Raw genomic sequence first — 20,982 nt, forward strand, 5'->3', positions numbered from 1 at the left:
AAAATACTGCCTTTTCCCTTCAAACCTTGGAGAAATTAATCCACATCGTGCTCCTACTGTACACTGGGGCAAAACTGATGCAACTTGCAATTACTAGGAAATTCTGCTATTCAATGCCTATTTTGCACATTGGCAAATAATGACCATACTTCCAAAAGTACTGGTACAACATCCCATTCTCCCTCAACAAGATGTTCATTTATTAGTACAAATACCACAACAGAGAGCCGTCGAGATATTCAGAACATGTGTGTTATAATTCATTATGATCCTAGTTATTATAACATCATTAAGCAAGCTCCAATCCACTGGTGGCACTGTTTCACAAAATCAATAAAGCTGCTCGTATGCGCCTGAAGAAATATGTTCCACACAACGTTGGCAAACCAAAACTGTGGTGTTTCTAAAATTTGCAGCTTAGAGTTATGCTTAGGGCTAGGGTTGGGGTTATGTTTTGGGTTATTGTTGAGGACAGGAATGAAGATGATTTCTCACACTGGGTAGGTGTCAGACTATATTTTATACACACTGCAGGAATCCTGGGAATGGTATTTTATAGTTGAGTCACATTCAGAGACTGCAGTTCTGTGTTCTCTAGATTTATGTCTCTTGTGTTTGTGTGTTGTGTGTGTTCATGTTACAGAGATCAAAGTCTGGGTTTTTGTGTGTGTTTTTAGTAAAAACTGGAAATTACACGAACATTCTAGAATTCTACTGAAGTCCGCAGGGTTAATCAAATGTTCCACAAAAATAAAACCATGGGATTGTGCCAGCTCTGAAAAATCTGGGAGATCTGCTAATTGCAATGCACCAAATCAAAAACAAACACTTTCCACTGCCCTGGAAAATGCCAGCTAAAATAGCAAGCCACAGCAGTGTACAACAAGAAAAAGAGGGTGGGGGAAAAGGCACAGCTATGAAGAAACATTTTTTTTCCTTGTGTTGTACAGTAATCAATGTTTGGCACAGTAGTGTGTGATTAAATCAACTTTGTTGTAGAAAAATAGGGTTGGGAAAAAGACTGGGAAAGAGAAAACAGAAATAATTGTCGCTCTGCGACAAAAAAGTATGTCCATATTGCTAGTTTAGAAGTAGCGTGTGAGAGAATGTGTGTGTGAGAGCATTGAGGGACACGGTGGAGGGTTGAGGGAAGGGGTTAGCGTTCTACGGCTACACTTGTAATTACAACCAAACATGCTAATCAAAGTCAAAGAGTCACAGAGAAAATGAATTAAGACTGTGTTTTCTCAGCAGATTATTACAAACATTCCTTTCCCCTCGCAAAGTCCTCAATCTGGCAGGCGGCCAAATCACACATTTCCTTCAGTCAGGTGAGGAGGATATGAAGGGGGGGGGGGAATGACGCCTCTCGCATTTCAAACGGATCTTCCTCCTCCATCATGGTGAAGTCCTCAGAGTTAATCTGCGTGATTGAACGGCTCCTGTCTTCAGGAAGAGCGTACCTTCGCGGGGCCTCCGGGATGATACGAGAAAAAAAAAAAGGGTAAAATATTCAACGCTAATCGCCTTAACGGCATCCAAACACGCTGATGTTGATATTGGAACAAACGGGAGAACGTTCGCTTGAGTGACAAGGGACTATATGAGGGAGGAAAAAAAATCAGCGGTGTGTAATTTCACGTATGAGCCGAGATTCGATACGTCAGGGGTAAGTCACAGTATAACGTAATCCATATGTAATCCAGAGGTGGGGAGAAACTCTGAGGTGAGGAATATGACTATTTTAACATAGTAGTGTTTTCAAGCTGTTCCAATAATACATAATGCTTACAGCCACTGCCCACTCTTTGATGTGGTGTATCAAAATGTATATTAATCTTTAAAGATACGCCACAAAAAAACCACATTGACCCCAGTGTTGTATTCATTACAAAGTGACAGAGTAAAGCAGTTTAATCGTGTTTAAAAACCCTCAAAAAATCATTATCTTCTGCCTGAGCTAAAAGGTCGAGTCGGATCCACGCCTGTCGACACGGGGATTTGAAAATACTGGAAAATTTCCAGGGCTCCATCCCTGGGTCATCTCAGCACCCTCACCACTGTCAACACACTCCTCACCCTTAGACAAGGGCACACACAGTGAATCCCTAAAACACCCCTAGCTTTAAGATATCAGTGCAACAAGGACTAGTGCTCAGAAATACAGCCCTGGCTGAAAGTGCCTGCCTCATAGTAATGAAACCACAAACGAATACGAGTACTTAGACGTTTACGCATTACTTCAATTACGATTTGTACCCATCGCTTACTGCTGTTTCAGCTGTGAATTTGCTGTGGTTTTGAGTGAGGCTACTGATAAGTGAGGCCATTTTTAGGAGAGATGGGTGGGAGAAAGTAGGGTGAGAGACAATGTGCTAGTGGTAATGTTAGTGAGAGTGTGGATGGGGATAGAGTTAAATTCCAATTTTACTCTTAGATGGCTTTGCCCAGTGTTGCTCTTCATTATAAGCATGGGTAAATCTCCTGCCAAATGAAGAATTGCTTGCACAAACATTCAGCCTTTTTGGCAGGTACCCACCCACCCTTCCCCACCCCCCAACACTGTGTTCATTCAACCCTGAATCTTCGCTCTGTCGCTCTTCTACTTCATCATCATCTTCTCCTCTCATTTTATTAGCAGCTGCTGTTTGTTACAGCTAATGTTCTACACACCGCCGCCTGCCTAACCGGAGGGGATTGTAGTGAACACATCAAACAGGTGGTTATGGGCTGGTTATGTCTACTGTCAAAGCTCCTTTCAGCTTTTTAGAGAGGTTAAATATGTGGGAGATTTATGGGAAAGTGTTTAAATGGGAGGACAGCGGGAGAGAATAGTAAAATACGGGAGAATCTCAGGGAAAAAAAATAAAAATGGTTGGGTTGACAGGTATGGTGGAATCACAGACAGACTGACAGTGGTATTACCGTGGAAACTTAAACAACAGAGTCAGTAGTAAAGCACTAGTGCTAGAGAGAACCTCGGGGAAAAACCCTGAGGCTAGCCTGGGTTTGAATGGCGCTGTAGTGGATGAGAGCTGAGAGGAAGCTGGGATGAAACTATAGTTTTTACAGAGAAAAACATATCTACACACACACACACAAAAACACAATGCCCTAGTGACATTGTACCAAGGTCATTCCTTCTACCCTGCACCAAGGCCGCAGTGGAAAAATGACTATTAGGTGGGCTTTAGGTCAAGTGGGTGTACGCTCCAGCTCCAAGAAATATGCGTGGAACAGCCAGGAAGGAGAGCGTATCCACATGTATGAACCCACCATTACTGAATTAACTATGACTGACTGGGTGGGCCTTGTTGAAGTGGACACATACCCACCCTTGGCGATGCCCCTTCCCTGCACCAGTGAACCAAAAGCTGGTTGGCTGAAAGTAACCCTTCAGTGGCAGGCAGCAGAGCATGTGCTACTCCCTAGAAGCTTAAACGCCTCGGGCCACTGCTGGTGAGTTTGGGAGAGTCTGCAGCATGTTTCTAGAAACAGATTCATGAGTTATAGCACTGAGGAGACTTTCAAAATGTTTCAAAATGTTGTACAGACTCCTCCAATCCTAATATGGATTCGGAGGCTAAGTGCGCTGTAAGCCGGTGTCTTTATCAAGATGAGTGACGTAAACATGTCATTAACTTGGTTCTGTGGAAGAACTGACATCACATCAGCCACATACAGGTCATGGTTAGTGGATAGTGGCTTTAAAGAATAGTGCAAGCTTCATTTAAAAGAGAATATAGTCCTTTATCACATGATTTAGCGCATTTCAAATACAAATAAATAAATAAATAATAATATATTAGGTCAAATAAAGAAACTGTACCCAATGAATCACAGTACACACAGTTTTACGGTTGTTTTTAAGTTTGATGCTAGTGCATTGTGTCAATATCGTTAGACAAGGGGTGTTAGATTTAACCTGTAATAACAATATAATAACAATATAAAATGATCATGTTTAACAACAATAAAAAAAATAAATAAAAATGAAAACATTTTTTATTTAAAACAATTGCACTGTTTCTTGAAGAGGGGCTGATGTTTAAGGGGCTCTGGCTTTTATACAGCTGCTGTAGCTAATATACAAACTACAGGGAACTGTACAGAAGCAACAGTTATCTTTCTCAAAAGCTGATCTGTCTTGCTTTACAAAGGAACTTGAAAAAATGTCCCTGAATTACTGAGTACAACATACACATTATGAAGCTCTTTCTATCCAGTAATGTATGTCTATAACTTAACGCAACTATTAAAAATATGAGAAAATAAACCTTGGGCGCTTATATATATATATTTTATATTATATTATTATTATTTTTTTAATCTCAAGCACAGATGTAGTCTCCTCTACCCAACTTTGCAGAGACCTACAGAGAGAAAGCACTATGCTGCAAACAAAAGAGCAGGACCTTACCTTCAGAGCACTGGTAAAAGGCCACAGCCAACAGGAGGCCGTAGAGCAAGTGGCATTTGCACACGGAAGCAGGCATTTTGTCCTTCAGCCTCCAGATGCCAGATGATGAGCGCCGTTTGGAGACTGGATGAGCAAGAAGCCCACCCCTCCCTCCCCCCCCACAAAAAAAAAGAAAAGGAAAGAAAAGAAAGAAAGAAAAAAAAGCACGTATCCAGGCCTGGCGAGCGTCAGCGATCGGTCATGGGCCGAGGGTCCTCACCGGTCATCTTCCATCTGCAGGAACATGAAGAGAGGACTATTATCAGCGAGGTGGGAATTGGCATCAGCCAGCTGTGAAGGCTATCTACATTTCATCTGCTTTTTATTTTGTTTTGTTTTCACCCATCACATGACCACATTCCACAACATTAATCCATCACCATGATCACTTCATTCCCTCACCATGCAGAACATGAAAGAGGAGAAGGATCAGAATGTCCGGGATATCATTACGCTAACAGCAAGCAGAGGAAGTGGACGTGTTTAATTCAGACAATGGGACGTTTTTCGTCTTTGTGCAATAAAAGCAAACAGGCAGAGGGTTGTTTTGGCCAAATGGCGGATAATGGCTCTCTATCTGATGGGCCCTTTTCTCTGGGCTTTAAATACTCCACATTACGCACTCACGTACAAGACCTTCATCAGCAGCATCTGGATTGAGTAAAGAGTGAGATTAAGCCAAAGCTATTCAGGTGTCATTTAAGATACAACAGCGAACATCTGTTAAGGAAGCGAAGAGCTTGTAAAGCTTGGTCCTGAAAACCGTTGCCATGTACAACAGAGCAAGGGAAATGCTCCAGAATTACTTAAGTAGGTTTCTTCTCCTGAACCGTTGCTATTTTGGAGATATGAGGAATTGTTGCCACATCGACAACATGCAGATTACACAATTTCTTCAAACTCTTTAAAACCTTTAAAAATCTATCTCTGTTCATAAAAGTAGTTAACTCTAAAATAAAAGTCCCTTGAAGCCTTACTAGTGGTTTAGATGCAACCCTACACCTTCGCTTTAACTCAGTGCATGTGCATCGACGCTAGCTACGCAATCAATCTCCAACACTGTTTCCACAGTAACCTCCCTGCAAGCTTTCAGGATTGGCTGCTTAGGTTTATGATGTAAGAAATCATAGCTGTGTGAATCTGCCTTATATCTATATCTGGTTCAACATATAATTTGTATTAAAATGCACTAGGTTTGAAAGTGTTTACAAATTACCTCATAACACCGACCATATTCTTTGATTTATCACACAAGCTCTTTACATTATTGTTATTCCCACTGTTATTTTCGCCCATTGCAAATGTGTATATAGCGAATGTAGTCATTTAAATGTCCATATACATCAGATATTGAATGTATACTGTAACATCCAGAGATGCGTATCTCAGCTGCTGTTGTTCCACTGCAAACTCCCACTTCATAAATGACATTCTGTCTTCACTAAATAAATCTATGCTCTTTCTTAGAGTTGTAACCTCATGAGCACAGAAACACAATACCAGTTACACCTACACAGAAAAAATAAATAAATAAATAAAAACAGAACAATAATAAAGACGACAAATCTATAAAATCCCACGGTATGGAGTCGAGTGCTACGCAGTGGGTTAAATAATGAAGCTCTTCTAGTTAAGATTCTTCAAGACAGCTCTTTGTCTTGATACAGCTTTCCACACTCTTGGCATGTTCTCAAGCAGCTTCACCAGGAGCCTCCTGAGACACCTGAAGCACAGACTGCACTGGCGTCTGAAGGCTGCTTATCGGTGGGACACTTCTGAAACATACACATGTTCGATCACGTTATCTTCAAAGGGCTGATATACTTACATTTTTTCAGGTCACTTATAATGTGTGTCTGACCTCTTTATCCATATGTTTTTGTCTCTGTTGTTTTAAGATGGATATATATTAATGGGCTCTTATGATTAGATTGTGTCTCTCTCAGAAAGCAATCATTGGTAAAATGCTTTTTATAACCTCTGTGGCTCTCTACAGCTATGGGCTAAATATGCAGACATTTTTATTATTATTATTATTATTGCTGCTGCTGCTTAAATAGGTTTTTACAATCTAACATTTTGTTTACTACATGTGTTTCTTTATCTGTGGGTTACACACAATATACTTTTATATGTATATAAGTTTATATGAAGACTGGCAGATTGATGTGAATGTGATCAGGTTTGTGACATCACAAATACACAAATTCAAAAGTCTTATGTTGTTTTTTAATGATATGGACTCTCTGGATTATAAGTAACTGATTGGTTAATGTATTTTGCAACAACATAATCACCTAATCAATATAAACACTACCCATCTGAGAGAATGAAGACCCTCACATGCTCCTTCTGATGGCAATGCCACTTCAACACGCTTGCAGGAGAACATTAAGTGTCCAGTTCTGCTTTGCTGTGTTTCTCTCCTTAAACATAACGCTTTATCGATCCTGAGAGCAGCACAGATATTACACGGTGACAGACTGTGTGTGGGGTTGGGGACTTTCAATAGATAAACATTCAGATGCATACGTAAGACATACTGAGGTATATTGAGATAGTATTAAACCGCCTATTTGATTTAGAGCAGTGTATCTTTAGGTCATTTCCTCATTAAACGTTCACACAGTGTAAAAGAGCAGATGCTATTTTCATGAGCATGATGCCAGAAAATTTTAAATCAGCAATGTACTTTGCATTTCACATTTCGAGTGAATGCTTGCACTGGAAAAGAACATTAAGCTGACCCCTGATCTCCATAAGTCCATTTCTCTGATAGTCTCTCATATCCAGTCAGTGGAGCAACAGAGAGAAAGAGAAATGCAGAAAATGAATAAAAGCAAAAGGCCCAGCGCTTTTATGAGATGATTATATTCTTCCACACAAACATGACCACCTCGGATGAATTTTGCTCGGCTGCCAATGAAATCCACACTTTCCCTTATTCATCAGCGTTCAGCTGGCAGCTCCGCCGCTCTCTCCTTAGCGCTGTCTCTCTCTCTCGCGCTGTCTCTCTCACTCTCTCGTGGGCTGCCAAGTGAAATTGTCAAAAAAAAAAAAAAGGAAAAAAAGTGGGTAGTACTTTTTTTTTTTAAAAGCACTTTGGAGTTCACCTGCTGCAAAACCAGTCTCCTCTGTGATGCCAAGCTAATTAGGTCACACGCCAAGCTGCCTGTTGTTGTCCATCTAACAACTGAACCCCGTTGGCAGAGATGACATGACTGGGTGGACACCAGGCCTCTGTGTAGTAACATGAAAAGGCCGCATAAACACTTCTAGCTGCGGCCGAGATTTTTTTTTTTTATTTTGTATTTTTTTTTGGTTTTATTTATTCCTTTATTTTTTATGTCTCTGCTTTCGTCTCTTCCCGCGTCTCAAGGGGAAGCTCAAACAAACCCACGCTGCTTTGTCTGCGTTTGGCAAAAGGTTAGCATCCGAGGCCCAGGGGAAGAGGGGCCTCGTTATAACATATGTCAAATACTGAAGATGGATGGTGTGTCGGCCTCGCTCGTCCGGCGCATTCATATACTCACTGACACACACACACACACACACACAGGCAAAATGCACATGCAAATATACACGCACAAACCAGTTCTGCTATACTTTAATACTCATTAAAATAATGATTACAGTAGCTAAATAACACCAACTTCACAATTTCACTCTTCACATTAAAAAAATAAAATAAAAAATATTTGAAGTTGAGGCCACCAAAACGTAATCATAATATGACAAATGGGAGATACTCCTATACTTGCAAAGACATCTTGTCCTCAATAACATACTCACTTGTATGCGCACACACACACACACACACACACGTAAAACATTTTTCCTTTTCTGATTTGTCTACATCATTAGAACACACACCCACTCTTTACCCTGTGAACATTTCCCAGTAGACCGACTAAAAGAAATGCTGCAGAATACACTAGTTTTATGATTATGATTTTACTTCCTAAAATATAAACATCAGCTTTCTTTTCAAAGTGAGAACATTCCATGATGAGAGTATGTTACATTTATGGATTGTTTTTAACCCAACAAGTTATCCACGATTGTCTTATGCCAGTAACTCCATTCATTCATTCATTCATTCATTATCTGTAAGCCCTTATCCAGTTCAGGGTCGCGGTGGGTCCAGAGCCTACCTGGAATCATTGGGTGCAAGGGTGGGAATACACCCTGGAGGGGGCGCCAGTCCTTCACAGGGCAACACAGACACACACATTCACTCACACCTACGGACAATTTTGAGTCACCAATCCACCTACCAACGTGTGTTTTTTTTTTTTTTTGGACTGTGGGACGAAACCAGAGCACCTGGAGGAAACCCATTCGGACACGAGGAGAACACACCAACTCCTCACAGTCAGTCACCCGGAGCGGGAATCGAACCCACAACCTCCAGGTCCCTGGAGCTGTGTGACTGCGACACTAACCTGCTGCACCACCGTCGCCGTAACTCCATCCAAAACTGTGCAAATGTTAGTCAAAATAACCTTTATGCTAAATGTTCAGGCACATCAGTTTAATCAGGACACTTCAGGACACTGAGGAGGTTCAACACTCAAACAGCACTGATGTGTCTGATCCACTCGTTAGTGTCACTGCAGAACTGAAAACGATACACCACCCAAATCATACTTGTTATGTGGTAGTCTGGAAATGAATTTTAAAAAGGCTGCTTTCTGTTTTATGTACAGTATATAAGTGTGTGTGTGTGTGTGTGTGTGTGTGTATAAATGCAAATTGTAAAAATGCAGAGCAAATGATTCTTTCATCTCTCAAAACCCAAACCAAGCTGGTTCCTCCCAGTTCTCTCCTCCTCCCCCTCCTCCGTGGAGCTGCTGAGAGCGTCCAGGTAGTCCGTGGGCCGAGGAATCATCCGAATCGCTCGCTCACATTCACACTTTGAAGTGTGAGTCAGAAAAAAAAAAACCTTCCCACAACTCCTCCTCTGATGAGCTCCCCCTCTCATCAGCCATCCTGATTATTTTATAATGAGCCTAAATACGCTCCCTGCCCGGATCACTCTCGATGCAGTGAGATATTTTTAGGCGATGAACAATATAAAAAGAAAGGAAGAAAAGGGAAAAAAATGGATAAAGTAGGGAGGGATAAAGTTGGAAGCAAAACACAAGGAGCTTTGGGCATTAGCATACAGCAGACTGGATTCAAATTGCCGTAATGAATTCGCTCCGTAAGTGCCTGGCGGGAGGAGGCTTCCTTTGTTTCCAGAGGTATTTAAAATGTAGGACAAAGACTGCTGAGAACTGTGGTGTTACTCACTGTGCAATGTCAGCCTTGGCCACAATACAGAAGTGCAGCACCAAAGACTTAGAGAAAGAAACACCACCAGCACCTCCACTTTCCAAATAAAGTGGCATCCAATATCAAAATCCCCACTTCTTTGAGGACACATGCCATCCCCAGGACCTAGGCCTAAATATTCACCCTCTAAGGCAAAGCAGGTGTCGAAATCAAGACAGCCGTGATTCATGTTTTGTGTGTTTAAATTTATAGCCCCATTAAGATCTGCATAGGACCTTCATAAAAACAGTTATAAATCACTACCATTAGCCACTGTCTTGTCACCATAGCTCATCCAGTCATTTCCAAAGCCTTGCGCTGGGCCCCCGTGCCAGATTCATCAAACGTGACAAGCGTGAGCACGCACAGCAAACACAAAAACTGTGAAATCCTACAAGAATGGTAATTAGTTTCTTTAAAAAAGAAAACAGCTCCTCGCATTAATGCCAGCGAGACATGACAGAGCGCTAATGTTAAAGCAGCATTCCATGAAAGCGTGGTATTCTCTAAAGAATTAGCAACCTCCACAACTTTACAGGCCATGACCATTTTGTTTTGCCCTGTTAAAACCCCCTGTTAAAGAAACAGCTCTCATTTACACAGCTTCCCCACATGGAATCCTTCAACCAAGACATGTTTAGTGTCTAGCGCTTTCCTTTCTCAGTGAACTACAGCTCCAAGGCGAATGCAGCAAACCTCATCAATTAGTTCAGTGGTAGTAGACTTGTTTATGAAGCTGGTGTGATACTCCGGGTCAGTCTGAGAGTTTAGTATTTAGTCGGCCCACTCTTTCTTTTGTTAAAAATCCAATGTTTTTCCAAGACACTTACTTCTGGGTTTTTAAAATAATCAGCAGGGGGATGGTCTCCTCACCTCCATAGATGGCTGCATTTATTTTCAACCTCTCATTTTTAAATGTTTTTTAGTGCCTTTTCCTAGAAATATCTCCTTTATCCATTTCTGGTTTCCATGAGGAAGGACCTGGTGTGGCAGCTGAGGTGTGTGGGGGTAGTGTGAAAGGTCTGTGTGAATAGTGTGATGGTACAGCTGTAAACTGTTGGTTTTTTAGAATGGACAGGTGAAATAATAAAGATTACAGTAGTGGTTTAAAGTGGTAGACTTTAAAAACTGGTTTGTGTGAAACATACTGAAGGTTCCTTGCCTTGTGACTCCACTAATAAAATAGAGAAGGTTTCAGACTCCAAATGTATCTTGGCACATTGCCGACATTTGCTGTAAGAGGGAAACAGTACATTCCTTATTTTTTAATTGCCAAACTATTTCATAAAGGCTTTCAAATCCGAGTCTACTTGAGCAAGGTGTGATCATGGGGGAGAAGGTGTGTGTGTGTGTGGAGGCATTCTGAGTTTGGGAATTCTACAAAATCGCTTAAAATGCAACTCTGAAGTAGGTCAACACAACAGATCTCATTAGCAAGTGCTGAGCTGTTAGGAAATAGGAAAGAGGGTCTAGAGCATGGGCTCCCAAACTTTTTAGGCAAGTGATTTCAAATGGAAATTAGGAACAATTTTGAGCTCCTGACTTTATTTTCTAGTTTGTGGTCTTTCAGTAACACACTCGTCCAAACGTTTGCAGACAATCCTTATGATTAGGGAATTCAGTTAATTTAGGTATGATGTCAATATACTTGCATTATTGACTTATAGCCTCAGTAATTCTTGCTGACCTCGATATAGCCCATTGTGTTCAGTGGTGTGCTTGTTTACATTAGAAGAAGTGTCACTAGTCAGTAGTTGCACTGTTCTGTTGTCTGGTTTTCTCTAGTCTCTCTGTTCTTGGGCCATTATTTTATTTTATTTAATTATATTTTTATATTCCAAATCCAATGTCTGAATACAGTCAATAACTAAGCTTTGTTAATAGTTCATTGCTCTTTTAAGAGATGTACTGGTGCTATTATGCTGTTTATAATAGTTTTATATCAGTGGCGCTCAATGGTCTTAAAATGACAATAATATTCTTTATTGCAGTTTTTTTCTGGGACATTATATTGACTCCAAAAATGGCTATTGTGACAGGCTTAGATGTATCAATGCTGGCACAGATGGCAGTTGTACACACAAACAGCTTGTATAATGTCCATAAAAAACCATGGAATATTATGCGCCTGGGCAGCTGTACATGAGCATAAGGTCATCATGCTCAGTGCCAAGCGTTGGATAGATGGTTATAAGCCCTGCAGCTTTGAACTGGAGTGCTGGAGTTCTCTTTAGCAGCATCAGGATCAGTTGGTTAGGGCTGCTGTAATCCACAACATTAACACCTGACCTCACTAAGGTTCTTGTGCCATCAGATGCTCTCAGCAATGTTCACAGCATCCAACATCAAGTGTAAAGCCCTTCCCAGAAGGGAAACAAGTCAATCGATCCTGGATTTCAAAAGGAAAAACTAAATTGTCAGAATGTATGCAGATTGCCTTATTTCTTTGTCCATTTGCTTTCTTCTCAATAGAAGATAATAATACATTTCTGGCAGCCACTCATCCTTTCAGACCCACAGCACTGAATGGTGTCCTCACAGGGGCTGGACAAACAATGTGGAAGGTACACAGGAAACACCACCTTACAGAATCTGAGAGAGAGGGGTGTTTCAAGAAGTGCAAGGAATTTCAAACTCTGTTATGGGACCACGTACAGCTCCAGCCATCTCTCTTCCCCTGGAAGAGGGAGAGATGCACTTCTCAGACTGGATTCCTCAAGCTGCGAGCACTCAGCAGTCGAGGCGAGTGCTCAGAAAGCTGCGGGAAAATCCCGTTCCCTGCTGCGCCAGCTGAGACCCCTGGTCCCAGCAGGCTGTGGGGGGCTGGGGGTTGAGAAAGGGAGGTCTGGGAATGTGTGTTTGTGAGTGTGTGGAACAAGGGTGTGACCTGTATCCTCAGTGAAGCGCTGAAGACGTCACCCCGCCGAGAAACACACTCGCCTCATGTCTGTGAGGCTTAGGCGCAGGAGCCCGGCATTATCACCCTCCTAAACACCGTTTTGTTTGGCAGATTTCGGACTGGATTTGGTCCGACTCGAAATAAAAGGATTAGCCGATTAGCATTAAGAAGCTTTGCGCCATTCCTGATGGTCGCATCATCATTTTAGAGGGTGGAAAAATGTGTGTGTGCTGGGGTGTTCACTTCTCCAAGCATGAAATGATTTAAGAAGGCCAATGAGAGAAAGTTTATAAGCTGCACAAGGCCACGCTGGCAATACCTGAGGGACTGGCACTGGCTTTTTTCCGCATTCTGCTCGGCTAAACGGCTAATTCCTTACAATAAATTAGTAAAAGAGGTGGGTAGTAATTAGCTACACTTACTGAAGAGCTTGGGCTTGTGCCTGGCTCTGAAAGATCTGTTTGATTTTGAATCATCTACAGTCAGTTTAAAGAAGGTATTATTTGTTTATTCATTTTTTTTTTTTCTGTATTTCACACTCTCACCCACTCACCTCTGGACAATTTCACACCCTCACCCAGTCACTCAAACACTAAATTTCAGTCTTCCCATATCTCACACACTCACCCTATCACCTCACACACTTGTGAACAATTTTACGCCCTCACCCTGTCACTCGTACATGTGGACATTATCACCAAGTCACTCACATAGAATTTCATGTACTCACCCTGTCATTCACACACACACACACCTGTGGAAAAGTCGCGCAGCCAGTCCATCTATCAACAGCTGTATGAGGAAACCAGAGCATGCAGAGGAAACCCACACAGACACAGAGAGAACACACTATACTCTTAAAATGGCAGTGACCTGAGGTGAGGATTAAACCTAGGACCCTGAGACCCTGGAACTGTGCAGTGGTGATGCTTATATACTTGAGTATAGAGGTTAAGCACATTACAGCTGTAATGCTACAATAAATATATGTTAGAACTAAAGGTAATGGTATGCTCTCTGCTCTCTAACATGTATGGACAGAATAAAGTACATACACAATAAGACAGCAAATGTGTGTGTAAGTTGCACATAATTAGTAAGTGAGGCTGATGTCATTACACAAAATAAGACAAGATAGTTGTGACTGCATTGCAAGAGATGTTGAGTCTACAGAGCAGGAGAATGTCTGAAAAACCTGCAATTAAAATATGATTCAATAAATAAATAAATAGATGTTTTAAAAAAAAAGGGAACAAATGATAGGCAGCATTCCTTAGCATGAAATATGAGTGTGTCTGTGACAGGAGAGTGAATGGACGCAAGAGTCTTACAAAGGCCTTAGTTGGCCCTCTCAATCTGGGCAGGCGAGCGGCGTTAGAATAGTCAAGAAGAAGCGGTCCCCATTCCTAAGATGGAGAGGAATTGAATGAATGGGAGGAGGAAAAAAAGGAGGTGCATGGGAGAATGGAATCGGAGGAGAAAGAAAAGGGGCGGGAGGCTCACTGAGAAAGATTGACAGCTCCTGAGTATCGCTTGACCTCTGAGGGTTGGCCTCCAAGTATTCTCCACCGGCTTAAAGAAGAGGAATATAAAGAGCCGGAATTTTAATTTATTTTCGATTGTCGGCGCCTGGAAGGAAGAAAATAAAGCATGCATACATACATGCATAGCCAATGAGGTTGGAACAAAAACCTAAAACGTAAGAGGACGCTCCAGCACAGCTAAAACGAAGACATCTGCATTTTGTAGTGCCTGCAGGTTCCTGATTCTTCTTTTGGAGCAGCTATTCAGCCTCTGAATCTGCTCCTTCAGTCTCCATTTGGTTTCACATGGGAAGATGACAACTGAGCAAGCGCATCAAACAATAACAGTAGGTGCTTCTTTTACACGGACATAGGAAACATGGTGGCCAGCACAAAGTCTAATTCAGTTCACTATGACCTCACTAACCTCAGAGCAGAGTAAGAGGAAAGTGAAGAGGAAACCTAGTGCTAGTGCTTGATTATAAAATATAATCACAAAGAAAGTTAAAATGCTAATACTGAGGGAGATGATTTTTGGGAGGGAGATAAATGTGTAGTGGGATATACATGACAAACTGGCTTGACGAAACTTTGAATAGTAGTGAAACTGTTTTAAAACCACTATTATCACTAGACTCTAGGAAAGACTAAACAATAACCTAACCTGACCATCACAAGCTAGAGCTACCTAAGCACTAGAACCGCGTTGACACTCTTAAGAATGCACTGGAATAGAAGTCCCACCAAGAGACTAGGAAGTTCAAGGAATTTTGGCAGACCCCAGTTTAAAGACCCGAAGGTGCTGACGTGCTGTCTGTAAAGAGCAGAGGTTGATTAACCAGAACACAAAGCTGAGGAGCTGAGAGGTGGGGGCGCAGGAGAGGAGCAGATCTCCTTGGGTACACTCAGGAATCCCGGCTGGGACCTTACAGAGGCAGTGCGCTGCACTTTGTCTTTGACGGTGCTTGACAGGCCTGAGGCAGACGGTTCCTCCACCTCAAGGAAGTAATGTCATTTTCTTGGCTCCTGCGATGTTGCAGAAAAATTGTCATCATCCGGGCGCCAAGAGGGGCCACCATGCTGCCAAAAGTCACTGAGCTGGTGGAAAGGGTAGAAAGCCTGTGCAGGGGGGAGTGTAAGATGTATCACAAAGCTAGGCACCAATCACAATGGCGCTGGGTCTTCCAATGATGTATGCACAGAAACACCTCAGAATATTCTGAATTAATTGGCACCGTTCCGTACTCTCTAAAGGCTGATTAAATAGCAATCAGGCCTCCCACTTGCCAATCCTTCCCTTTTTTATACAGAGAGGTGCATAGCTGTCATATTTGTTATCACCTCCTTCTCATTATTACCTGTTAACATTGCTTTCCCTAATGACAACGGATGATCTGAAATTGTCCAGTGCTAACTCGCTGAGGTCATTCTCCCCCGTTGCTAACGCACTGTACTGATTTGTAAAAGGTTACGGGATTCTTAATGAGAGGCTTAATGTATTCTGGGCAATAATCTCCACACTGGCACCCAACGTGGGGCCAAAATGGAAACGATTTAAATGTCACATTCATTTACAGGGAAAGATGCTCCTCTTTGCCCGGTGCTGTAGTTGCATTGACACTTCATTCAACAGCTAATGATATTTATTAAAGCCTTCTCAGATACGAAGAAGATGTTAGATCATCTAAGAACCAATGTCATAATGAAAGCATACGTAAGCAATAATAAGGGAGTAGGCCTTATCATATAGAACACACATCTCCAAATCAAACACTTGTTTAAACCCAACACACATCAAAAACTGCAATTCATCATGAAGCTGTGGATAATGTTATGTTTCAAAGTTATTATCTTTCACTACAACAGCTCAGGTATGAGTTACACATCCCTGGTTTGTATCCTTTCAACAGGTTAGCAACAAAACACCTACATACCACATGAAATACAACATAGCTCCCCTTTTCCTTGTAAATGAACCAAACAGTTGAACAGATGTAAAACCCAATAAACTCAACTTATTAATACAATTCTATTAATACTAGTAATAATTGCCAAAACAAATGCCTAGTGTCATTTTGAGGGGTATAAAGATCAAACATATTGGGATTTGGGATAATGGGCGTGTGTCCTGATACAGCACCATTTATTATCTGAAATTACTTCTGTGATCAAAATTATGCATGCAACACACGCCCATTATCCCAAATCCCAATATGTTTGATTATATCTCTCAGTCTGAATGCCATGAAATGTGATGCTGTTGTGATCCTCTGTGTTAACTGTAATAAGGAGAATATATCTTGAAAATAGAGCTTCTATTTTTTGCTACTCCTGGCTTAGCATGACAGAAACTGCACTGAAGGCTAGCAGGAATGCATCCCCTCTGTAGGGGGAGCCCAGGAGCAAAAATACCAGCTCATGCTTAGTGTTACTTTAAATCCCAGCAAAGAACTCTCCAACTTGTGGCCTGAAATTCTAATTCACACAGCTAACATTAACGGTTTGCACAACACTGAAGTGTGAATTAGCCTTGCGCTGGCAGACAATTTCTGAGGATGAGCTAGAAACCCAATTTACAATTTACTCATTAGGCTAATAATCTGAAATTTAGCATGTACAGACCAAACAGTCGACACTGCAACATAGAAAGGTATGTTTAGAAAATCATATTCCACGTTGTCTTTTCTAGAATAGATCACATTGTGCTGGCAAGCAAAAACTGCCTATACTCTTGGACCTTTGCCTGTTTCTTGACGACAAGGCTTAATTTTTTCCATGCAAAAAGCATATTTTGTCTAGCACCACACATACTCATATGTGTGTGTGCATATATCTAAGTTCACAGTCTAACAGTTATCACAGACCACGCTCACATATGGAAAGTGAAAGCCTAATAATAGTTGCCACCTGCTTATCCAACGTTTCTTCTGAAATCAAGGATTTTCCCTAGGAATTTTTCTCTTCTTGCTGTGGCACAGGCAATGGGTGGTGTGTCATCTATGGGAAAGCCTTAAATAAGCTGAACTCATTTGAAAGAGTGGCGATAAGTTATATTCATAATCATATTCAGTGTCTTTATAACTGAGTTAATGCCCCAATCCCAAACCCTATTTAAATAGCGGAATGCAGTAAGTGGCCTTGTTATGGCTACTGCTTCAAGCTATAAGGAAAATAATTACAAATATTTCCAGTAAAATAGGACAGGAGGGTATAACTGAGCTAAAAGGAGCTACTCAGTTATTTGCACCTCTAATAATAAGCTAATAACCAAACTCTTCCTCAGGTGGGCTATAATTACTGCTATGGCTCCATACTCACTCTCAATTACATATAGAGAACATACTTAACACAGCCCACTGCTTGTCTCTTGGCACAAAATTGCCTTGTTATATTTCTAGCCCCACGTTCAGCACAGTAACACTGAAAACATCCTTAGGGCCAAAATAAATGAAACGTGACTCACGGGTACCATGTCATGTTTAGGAATTCTCCTGCGCAGTAGAATGAAAGTGGCCATGACCAGCACTGTTTGTCCCTCTCCTTTTGTGACCAGAAAGTGTAATCAATGAAGTTAACCAAGCACAAATACTGAAAACAAAAGTATATACAACAGCACATGTGATTTCTGCTGCTTGTCGACAATTATACACTGCAAAAAATGAAATTAAAGCAAGTACAATTTACATAAATTTAGTCTAAATACCTAGTATTACTCATTCGGAAATTGTTATAAGGTTATAATAAGATTATACAACTTATTTCTACACACCACACTCCTCACAGACAGTCACTCGGAGGAAACCCACGCAGACACAGGGAGAACACACAACACTCCTCACAGACAGTCACCCGGAGGAAACCCACACGAACACAGGGAGAACACACCACACTCCTCACAGACAGTCACTCGGAGGAAACCCACGCAGACACAGGGAGAACACACCACACTCCTCACAGACAGTCACCCGGAGGAAACCCACGCGAACACAGGGAGAACACACCACACTCCTCACAGACAGTCACCCGGAGTGGGAATCAATGTATAATCTTATTATAACCTTATAACAATTTCCGAATGAGTAATACTAGATATTTAGACTAGATTTAAGTAAATTTTACTTGCTTAGATTTCATTGTTTACTGTGTACAGTCTCCATTAAGTATTGCCAACAGCTTTGGATGCTGTGGAGCAGCTGCAGAACAGCTAATGGTCACCATGCTCAAATCCAAGTGTCGACTGAAAGGGTCTAAAGCCCTCCAGCACTGGGCCATGGAGCAGTGAACTGTGTTCTGGGTGAGAGAGCCATGGAGTAAATTATAGAAAACTTTGAGTTATGTTTTTTCAATGATAGACGTTGCCCGAGGGGACTACAATACCAATATTAGGATTCATGAAGCAATCTTTTTTTTTTTTCCAAATAAATAAAACCCATCATATACCATCATAAATTTAGACATATGATCAGCCACATGATTAAAACCACTGACCTGTGCAGGAGTTTAAAAAGAGTTTATTTGATTTATTTGATGTCTATGTCGTGTTTCTATAAGAGAACTTAACCATCAGTTTGTGCTACAGTAGCTTTTCTGTGTGATCTGATCAGACTGACTAGCCTTAACCTCACTCACACATTACTGAACCTTGGATGCCCATAGCCCGGTCACCAGTCCACTGCTTGTCCTTACTTAGAGCATTATTGGTCTTTACTAACCACTGTATACTAGCAAGACCTTAGAAGACTTGTCGATCCTAATCACAATTTGTCAGTGAGGCTCAGACACTTATGTTAGCCCACTGTCCCAGTTTCCATCACAGCAACTTACAAAAATGACCAAGGTCTTTATAACTAGGTATTAGGACTAGGGGGAAAAAAAAAACCTTTGCCACTGAGGCATATATATGAATGTGCTTTGATTTCTGTTTTTTTTCTGCCCTTCCCAAGGGAATGAAATATATAAATAAATAAATAAATAAATAAATAAAGAATTTTCTCTCCTCTGCCCTTTTGCACCTTCTACTCATTCAAAATGTGCAAAACACACAATAACCCTTCCCTCCTGCAACCTTCACTCGCTCCTTCTCAATGTGCATGGTGTACAGGAAAGAACCACGGTTGGCTTGACAACCTCACTTCTGTTTCCCACCGTCAGAACCGGTGTTAATGTGTGCCATCAGTGTTTTGAAGGAGCGGGGACGAGGAAGAGAACGCCCAACAAAAACAGAGGTTGGATCAAAACAATAAATAAATAAACAAATTCAAACGTGTGGGCCTTCCACACTCGAGCCCTAGAGCCCTGATCTCCATACCTAGGCAAGGTGAAGGTTTGTTTACACGCCGGTGTGGTCACATTCACTCTCGCAACTGAGGTCTGGGCTTCAAAGCTCTGAGGCGTAATCGAGCAGCATTAAACACCGTGAAAACAAGAAACATGAGCCCACCACAACGACAAAACCAACTGCCCTACTGCCTCACCAACAACTCTACTGAACTTTTGTTTACACAAAATAACTATATGTGTTATATATATAGTAAACAATAACTATGTATGTGTGTATAAAAAATGTTATGCATTTTTGTGTAACGTATAATTGTAAATCAATGGTCAGTTTATGGTGACTGTTGGAATTTTGACTTTCATGGTGTAGCATTGTCATTTAAAAGAACAATACGTCATATTTTTACCATCATTTTACAGCTTCAAAGTCATTGTGATGCTTCACTGACATATAATAGGGAGAATAGAGCCTCTGTCATTGCTGCTCTGGGCTCAGCACTGCAGCATTTGCACTATATATCTTTTGGAAGAGGGTAGGAGAGCCCTAGATATCTAGATAATTAGGTCCAACCGTAACTACCTTTCATCCAGACTCAATGCTGGAAAACATGGAAAAAGCGTAGAACAATTCACTTGTTCCAAATAAATACAACAGAGCAACATACACCAACTGAGACGGACTAGCACCTTGCAAAGGGTGTGTTCCTGCTGTACTCCCAATGATGCCAGCGGGGTTCTGGACACACCACGATGAGGATCAGGATGAAAATGTTACAGTAGATGAAGTAATGAATGGACATACACCAGCTCATATGATAATAAGTGTACGATTACATGAGCTCATAATGTGAGATATTGTAATAAGCCAACAAGCATTTGGTCATATGGAATATGAATCCATGAGCTGGTTCTGATTTCAGCACCGTATAAACGTGTATGGGCCGGCTGGGAACGCTTTCTAATTTTGGTAACTGAAGGGTAATTAATTAAGGGAAGGCCAGTGCAAAAATAATAGCATGCAAAGGACAACTTTTGAAAACAGCTTTTATTTTAGAAGTAGCTCAGTGTAAAGATTCATGCACGATGGCTAATAGATCCTGCCCCTTCGGCTGGGTTAATGAGCTCACACTAGAACTAACTGGTACAACATTGCTTATTTTAATACTGGTACTTCATACAGCTAATCAGGTACAACATGGATGAATCTACACTGGCCAAGAGATGTTAAAGAAAAGCTATGCAATTATACTTCTTAAATAATATGAATCATAATTAATAGCTTTATATTACAGCTAGTTTATGTCTATTAAACAGATGCTTGATTAAATAGAGAGCAATTTTAATAATGTACAGTAGAGAGACTGAGAGGAAAAAAAAAACATGTACCAATTTGATGCTCCATGAAATAAATACAGCCCCCCCACACAGTGCCTCTCACAGCTTTTCTCTGGCTCGCCTTAATCTGCAGGCCAGCCTACCAGTCAGCCCAACCCGGCTTCTCTTTTCAT

At 41.2% G+C, this 20,982-nt stretch overlaps 1 protein-coding gene across 9 annotated transcripts in view; it reads right to left on the reverse strand.

Annotated features, from left to right (window-relative positions):
• The window catches only part of LOC136707833 (adhesion G protein-coupled receptor L2-like), a 148,228-nt gene extending 143,694 nt beyond the window's left edge, over positions 1-4,534 (reverse strand). For all 9 annotated transcript variants that reach the window (XM_066682108.1, XM_066682105.1, XM_066682101.1 and 6 more), the window contains exon 1: positions 4,421-4,534. In XM_066682108.1, the coding sequence (XP_066538205.1) occupies positions 4,421-4,496 (76 nt within the window). In that variant the 5' untranslated portion in view covers positions 4,497-4,534. The remainder of the gene's footprint in view (positions 1-4,420) is intronic.
• Between the last annotated feature and the right edge of the window lie 16,448 nt (positions 4,535-20,982).

The sequence above is a fragment of the Hoplias malabaricus genome, chromosome 9, assembly GCF_029633855.1.
Source record: "Hoplias malabaricus isolate fHopMal1 chromosome 9, fHopMal1.hap1, whole genome shotgun sequence".
Classification (NCBI taxonomy): Eukaryota; Metazoa; Chordata; class Actinopteri; order Characiformes; family Erythrinidae; genus Hoplias; species Hoplias malabaricus.